Source organism: Aythya marila (genome assembly GCF_965140915.1).
Source record: "Aythya marila genome assembly, chromosome: 18".
Classification (NCBI taxonomy): domain Eukaryota; kingdom Metazoa; phylum Chordata; class Aves; order Anseriformes; family Anatidae; genus Aythya; species Aythya marila.
The window spans coordinates 1141472-1148944 of NC_139059.1; the positions used below are offsets into that span (position 1 = coordinate 1141472).

A 7473-nucleotide genomic window follows, 5' to 3' on the forward strand; every position below is an offset into this window, starting at 1 on the left:
GGCTCGGCGGGGGGAGCCTCCCGGCCGCCGGCTGCCGCTGGCCCCGCGCTGGGCACGGCGGCGGCGGCTCCTCCTCCATGGCGGCCGCGGCCCCGCGCCCCCTGCCCCGGGGAGGGGCCGCGCCGCCGCCGCCCCCCCCACCCAGCGGGATTTGGGGAGGGGGGGGCACCGGAGAGGGACCGGGGAAGGAGGAAGGGGGCGGCAGGTGGAGGCTCCCCGCGGTCCCCCCCGCACGCAGAGGGGTCGGGGCGCGTCTCCGCCGCCCCCGCGAGGACCCGACGGGGCCCCCCCTGGAGAGGGGAAGACCCCCAGCGGGCCCCCCCTAAGGAGGGGAAGAGCCCCAGAGGCTCTCCCCCCATCGGCGGTGCAGGCAGCGCCCCCCCCGCGGAGCTGTGGCCGCGCTGACCCACCCGACACCGGTGGGATGGGACGGGTGGGATGGGGCACACTGTGGGTCCGCAGCCCCCCCACCCCGTCCCTACACCCCCCTCATGCCCCCCATCTCCACCTCACCACCCTCAGGACCAGGATCCCAACCCCAGCCCCCCGCTGGCAGCACGCCCCCCCCCCAAAAAAAACAGCCCCCCACCCTGGGGGCTCCCCTCAATCGGGTGCCCCCCAAGCGCAGCCCGGCCTCGGGCGCTCGATGCCGCAGCCCCTGCACGTGGGGCTGCAGCCCCAAAACGTGCCTGAGACACAGACGGGGGGGGACAGCCCAAAGCATCACCCCCACCACGGGCAGCTCCCAGCCCCACAGCCCCCTGGGGGTCCCGGTCACCGCCCCCCCAGCCAGCAGCCAGCTGCAGGGACCCCCCCAAGGGACATCGCGATGGGTCCGTGCTGGGATGCTCCTGCCCCGGCCCCTGACCCCCCCCCGGGGACCACGGGCTGCGTGCACGGGGCTCTCGCTTCCCCGCGATCGGTTTTAATATTTTAAAGCCAATTTTTTTTTTTTTTTTTTTTTTTTTTTGCGTACACAATTAATTTTTTACAAGGCTCGAAGCCTGCACAGAACACCACGCTGCACATGTCACGTTGCCGCAAATAGATACAGGGCTGGAAAAATTACAGGCTGCTCGGCGAATAAACATTCCTCCGTCAGCTGGAGCCAGCTCGCTGCGCCCCAGCCTCCGCGCTCGCTGCTCCGGAGCAGCTCTGACCCGATCTGCACGGCAGGGCAGGGGGCAGCCCCCCCCCAACTCGCTTTGCTTTCATGGCACCAGCATCCCTGTGACCCCCCCACTGCCCAGCAGCCCCCCCGGGGGCTTTGCTCTCCCTGGTTCTGCACAGGCCACGTCTCCACGCGCTGCCTCGGTGCAGCTTGGGGACACCCCCGTGCCCCCCATCCGCCCTGCCCAGGCCTCAAATCGGCCAAGCAACCCCTGTGCAAGCCCTGCGTTGTGCCAGGCACCCTTGGGTGACATTTGGGTGCTCTCGAAGCTGTGGTGGCATCTACACATCCCTGGGGGCCACATCCATTCCGGCACCCCAGGCTGGACCCGCTGCCCCCTCCCTATGCCACCGTCCCCTGGGCATGAGGTGGTGGCCCCGCTGTCACTCGTGCCGTGCCAGCACCAACTCTGCTGCATGGCCACAGGAGCAGCACTGGGCTCACTGGTCGGAGATGGAGACGTTGGGTTCGAGGCACTGGGATGCACTGGGATGGCAGGAGCTGGACCCGGGGCCGTGCTGCCAGTGCCACAGGGCTGCTGTGGCTGTGTCCTGCTCCTCGTGCTGCTGAGCTGGCTCCAGCTGAGTCACAGCAAGGCTGAACCCAACCGGGGGTGGGCACCTGCACTCGTGCTGGGCACCCACCGGGCTGTGCCGGGCACCTGGACACGTCCCTGAAGGCCTTGGTGAGAGGAAGGGGATGAAGTGACCCAGACAGTGTGCTTGGTGCCCTGCATCCATCCCCAAGGGACGAAGTGAGGATGGGGTGGGAATTGGGGATGTGATGGGAATTGGGGATGTGATGGGATGGGAATTGGGGATGGGATGCGCACAGGATGGTGCACGGGGCCTGCCCAGCCAGGCAGCTCTGCCCCGCACTCCTCTGTGATGCTCTGGGCTCCCAGATCCCCACGCCCAGGCTGAGCCCTTCCCAACCCCAGCACAGGCCTGGGCCCCTCTGTGCCCAGCGTCCTGCCCCCCCCTCATTTCCTTGCAGATTTCTGCCACCTCCACGGGGAAGATGCCAAACGGAGGCCAGAAGCCCCGGTAAGGATCCCCCCGGGCATCACCCCCACGGCACCTACCCCCCCCAAACTCCATGCCTGGGGCTGTGCCGGCACCGGGCATGCATGGTGCAGAGCCCCCCCAGCACCCTGAGCAGCGTCCCCCCTGGCCAAGCAGCACGCCCCAATTAGCTGGGGAGATTACCCCGCGCGCATCCTGCCCGTTTGCTCCAGCCCCCCCCTGGATGATTTGTCTGGGGCCGGGGCTAATCCCTGCCCGGGCAGACACCAGCTTGAGCCGCGATCTCTGCGCGGCGGCTGCCAAAAGCACCCAGCCCTCCTGACCTCCTTCCCCACCGAGCCGCTCGGCTCGTTTGCAGCTAACGAACGGGCTCCACTGATCCCGGCTAATCCACGGCGGGGAGCTGGGGGGGCGGGGGGGGAGGCTCCTTAATTGGGGAGCTTTGGCAGAGCCGGTGACAGCCTTGCTCAGTCTGCCTGGCAGGGATGGGGACAGGGACGGGGACAGGGCTCGTGCCATGCATCCGGCAGCCCGGGGACCCCTGGCACGGGGAGGGGGCCGTGCAGCAGCGGGGCGCAAGCAGCCATCCGGTGAAAATCTGCATCCCTGGTTATGCAACGCCGCCGGTTTATTCATGCCTGAACCGGGCACTGGCCTAGAAACCAGGCTCTGAGATGCCGGGGAGGGGCAGGGCTGGGGGCTGAGCCCACCGGGGAGGACTGCGGGCATGGGGTGGGCATGAGGGGCACCAAGGGGACCGGGCACGGGAACCCACCCGTGGCCACAGGACGGGGATTGGGGCTGCCTTCCCCACTGAGTGCCGGGGCCGTGGCAGCAAAAAGGGCCCAGGGCTCTGCAGGGGATGCTGCAAATCCTTATCTGGGGCAGAGGCATGGCACAGCCCCCCCGGGGAGCAGGGCTGTGACAGGAGGAACCCCCTGATCCCCAGCCCCAGGCAGCAATGCAGCCCCAGCAGCTCATCGCACGCCTTGCTTGGGCCCAGCCCTGCCCCAGGAGCTCTCCCCGGGGCTTCTTGGAGCCCGCACAGGGCAGAGGATGCTTTCCTCCTCCGGCATCTCAGATTCTCACTCAGGTCCCAGCAGCGCTCCCGGCTCCCGGTGGCCGCGGGCATCACGTCCCCTCCGTGCCGGTGTAGAGGCGCAGGAGCCCGCTGCGCTGCAGCCGCTGCCACAGCCTCATCTCCAGCTTCAGGTCGTGGTTGACGTAGAACTGCACCTCCTTGTGCCCACGGTCGAAGTAGTGGTCCGAGTACGCCCGGTAACCCGGCGTCATGAACCCGAAGGCGCTCACCTGCGGGACGCGGCACTGAGCACGCTGCTGCCCGACCCCGGTGCCCGGCGCAGGGGTGAGGACACCGCGGCTGCTCCAGGGGGGGGGGACACGAGCAGAGACGGTGATGGGGAGGATGCACGGGTGCAAAACATCCTCGGCAGAGCCTCGGGAGGGAGCAGCTGCGGGCACGGCGCTGTGCCATGTGCCCTGTGCCATGTGCCAAGCCCCGAATCACCGGGCACCACCGTGGTGGAGCCGTGCATGGGCTGCCCACCTCGTCGCAGGTGTGGATGGCGGCCAGGAGCATCACGGCGCCGGTGGAGGGCCGGTACAGCGGCCAGTGCGGCGTGGCCAAGATGTCAGAGCGGAGAAAGCTGTGGGCAGAGAGCAGGAGCTAAGTGCTAAGGGCTCCCCCGCTGCGCTGTGGGGAGGGGGAATCCTCCCCGGAGGGGGCTCCTCACCGGTTCCGGAGGTAGCGGATGAAATCCGGGTGGAGCATCCTGAACTTGTCAGCACGCAGGTCCTCACCGAAAAACTCCTGGGGCCTGCGGGGAGGTCCCAGAGGCTGCTCGGAGGTGCGGGGCAGAGGGGACCCGCCTGTCCCACCCCCCTGAGCCCCCACGCCCACCGTGTCCCCGCTCACCAGACCCCCTTGTCCCTGCCCCTGTCCACACGCTGGCGGGTCAGGGCTGCCTGCAGCAGCAGGTAGTCGCGGTCGTGGTCCGGGAGGAAGACGTAGCGCGTCTCCTGTTGTAAGGGACATGGTGACACCGGCACCGTCCCCATCCGGGAGGTGACAAACGGGGCCCTGGCGGTGCTGTGCCCGCAGCATCTCCCCTCCCCGTGAGCTCCCTCACCGGACTCCGGGGCGGGTGCCTGAAGCCATCCGCGGCGTAGCTGCCGAGCGCGTTCACCATGGTGTTGGTGGAGAAGACGTAGAAGGACGTCCTGTTGCCAACATCCCCCTCGAAGCCCGCCGTGATGGCCCCGTTCACCCTGGAGGATGAAACAGAGAGCAGGGCAGGCGCTGGCCCTGCTGCAGCCGGGTCTGGGCCGTGCCCCCCCCTCCATCCCGTGCGCCCTCACCTGAAGACGAGGTGGTGGGCGTCGATGGCAGCCCCCACGCGGGACCCGTTGAGGATGCCGCCGTTGCCCACCACGGCGCAGCGCACGCAGGGTGCCGCTGCCTGCCGGCTGTCCATGAGGAGCCCGCTGGCCGACGTGTTGAGGAGGGACAGGGACGCCTTCAGCACTGGGGGCAGCCCCGGGATGGTCAGTTTGGGGAGGGTGCAGCAGGGGGAGCCCCGCGCACTGGGGTCCCGCGCCCCCTCCCCATGGCACAGCAGCCCCCGGGACGCAGCCCCGGTGCCTGCGGTGCCCAACCCTTTGTGCAGGGCTCCCCCCGTGCCCCCCGCAGCCCCACACCCCCCGCACCGTCCCAGCCGACGTCCTTCCAGCCGTGAGCCCCCCCGTATCTGCGGAGCCGCCGGTACTCGTCCTCCCGCGCGTGCTGCGCCCACTGCAGCACCGGCACGGTGGCCAGGAAGGCAGCCCCAAATTCGGTGCCCGTAATCCTCTTCCTGATGCTGCTGGGGCACTCCTGAAACCACAGGTGACAAGTCCCTGCGTGTGACAGCGGCTCAGGGCGTCCCGTGCCGGGGGGACACGGGTGGGCTCCTTGTCCCTGCCCCAGCCCCGCAGCGCCCGTACCGAGCTGCGGGAGGTCTCGTCCCGCCCGTACGTGTCCCCGAGGTTTGGTGGCAGGCTGGGGGCAGGGGTGAGGTGTGGTGACCGTGTCACCAGCTCCGGGGCCTCTGTCGTAGGGGGTCTGGGCGCCTGCAGGCGGGTGGGGGTCCTGCTGGGAGGAGAGAGGCGGCTGGGGGGCGACACAGGGTGGCACGCACGCGGGTGCCCCATCCCCAACCCCATTCCTGCCCACGAAAGCACCAGCAGAGGAGCCCCGGGGAGGTGCAGAAAGTGCTGCTGAGGCTCTGCCGGTGCCACCGGGGCACTGTGGAGGTGACGATGCCCCGTGGTGGTGCTCAGCACCCCCCTCCCCGGCCACCCCCGTGTTGCAAAGCAGAAAGCAGGAGCCAAGGCTTGGAGCCGGCTGCAGGACAAGGTCCAAGCCAAGGCCGGGAGCTGCAGCCAGGCACCCGCGGAGAGGGCAGACAGACAGAGGTGGACTCGGGGTTAATCATTTCCCAGGGCAAAAAATGGCTCTGGGGAACCCCCCCCCCCGGGGCCAGGGGGCAGCCACGCAGCCCCCAGCCCAGCCCCACGACCCTCCCAGCCCCACGGTACCTGGAGAGCTCGAGCCCCAGCCTGCGCTGCGTGGCCAGGAGCAGCAGCAGCAGGGCCAGGAGGGCGAGGGCCAGCCCGGCACCGCGGCCACAGCGCCCCGGGCACGGCGCGAGGGCGGCGCGGCAGCAGCCGAGTGCCGGGGGTCTTCTCATGGCAGCTGCTGGTGGAGAGGGGACAGGAGACCCCGGAAACAATGCGCAAAGCTCCGGGTGGCCCCCACGGCGCCGTTCCTCGTCCCTGGCTTCCTCCAGACGGCCGCAGGACCTCCGCTCGCACGTTGAGGGACGAAGGGTGGACGGTGCCCGTGACACTGGGCAGGAAACCAGGGGACAGCCCCTCCACCGGCACCGCTCCCACGCTGAGGCCTCCCACGTCCCCGCTGCGTTTCCCCAGCACCCAGACCTGCACCAGGCTCCCGGCCACGCTGCTCGGCCTCGCTGCCTCCCTCGGGCACGGCCTCGTCCCCGCTGGTTCTCTAGGGACCGGGGTGCAGCCGTGCCAACGGGGGCAGCGGGGGCGCAGGGCACGGCCGCGGGCAGCCCCGGGGCGGAAGCTCGCAATAGGGAGGTGGAGGTAGGAGCGGGGTCAGGAAGCAGGCGTCAGAGATGCAACCATGGTGGAAGCAGGGGCTGGGCCAGCTGCCTGCGCAGGATGGGGCCGTGCGCCCCTCCTGCCCCCTCTGCAGATCAGCTCCAGCTCGTAGCCAGCGGCACCCGGCACAACGAGCGTCCTCCAGGAGCAGGAGTTGGACCCGGAGCCGCTCGGTCCCCGGGGGAGGCAGGGGGTGGAGGTGCCCCCCTGGCCATGGGTTTTTGCCCCCCAGCAGCGGTTTTGGTGCAGGTCGCACTCGGGGGACAGCACCACGGGGAACACCCGGGGGCAGACAGCACAGCACCAAAACGGGGGGAGAGGGGAAGGGGCTGCCGCAGGATCGCTCGGCCCACCTGCACCCGACAGCCATTTACCTGGTAAAATGGAATATTTTACAGCGGGTGGCGCAGCCTCAGCCAGCAAACACCAAATCCTGGGGGGCTGGGACCCCCCCTGCCTCGTGCCCGCAGCCAGGCAGCAGCCCCCTGCCCCGGCCGTGGGCAGGAACAGATCAGGATCTACAGGAAGCACCCAAGCACCCCCCCGGCCCCATATCAGGGCCAGGACCCCCCCACACACATTCCTGGGAGCCCCCCAAGAGGACGGGGGTCCCAGCACCAAGGCTGTGGGGTGCCCCAGCCCACCCAACCCCGCTGCTGTGAGCGCAGAGCCCGTGGCACAAAGCCGCAGCGGGGCGCAGGGGCTGGCAGGACGGATGAGAAACGCCCCGGGACGCCGAGGACAAAGCCTCTGCTGGCCCCGAGCACCAAACCCCGGCCTCCTCGGAGAGCAGAGCCTGCAGGCAGCCATCAGCACGTCCTGCTGGGAGGAAACAGATGCCCCCGGGCTCGGTCCAGGCGTTTCCCGTCACTATCAGGGGGGTGCTGAGAGATCTGCAGGGAGCAGGGGCTGTGGGATCACATCCTGCCCCAGCTCTTCCCTCCAGCCCTGCCCTAACCCAGCCTGGGGGCAGCCAGCTGGGACGAGGAGAGGTGCTGAGCTCCCGCAGCACCAAAAGGGGCTCCCCAAGCCCAGCCCTGCCTCCGTGGCTCAGCCCCGCAGCTCCCACCACGAGGCTCAGGACCCAGC

The 7473-nt window shown here is 69.5% G+C and overlaps 1 protein-coding gene across 1 annotated transcript; it reads right to left on the bottom strand.

The window, feature by feature from the left end:
• Positions 1-2316: 2316 nt before the first annotated feature.
• Positions 2317-6096, bottom strand: LOC309885388 (alpha-N-acetylgalactosaminide alpha-2,6-sialyltransferase 2-like). Its single transcript, XM_082775264.1, has 9 exons — positions 5794-6096; positions 5200-5347; positions 4924-5089; positions 4576-4741; positions 4347-4485; positions 4133-4236; positions 3951-4034; positions 3764-3863; positions 2317-3507 (listed from the first exon to the last, which is right to left on the bottom strand). Exons 1-9 carry the CDS (start codon positions 5943-5945, stop codon positions 3328-3330), a joined length of 1239 nt encoding a protein of 412 aa, XP_082631390.1. The 5' UTR covers positions 5946-6096; the 3' UTR covers positions 2317-3327.
• Between the last annotated feature and the right edge of the window lie 1377 nt (positions 6097-7473).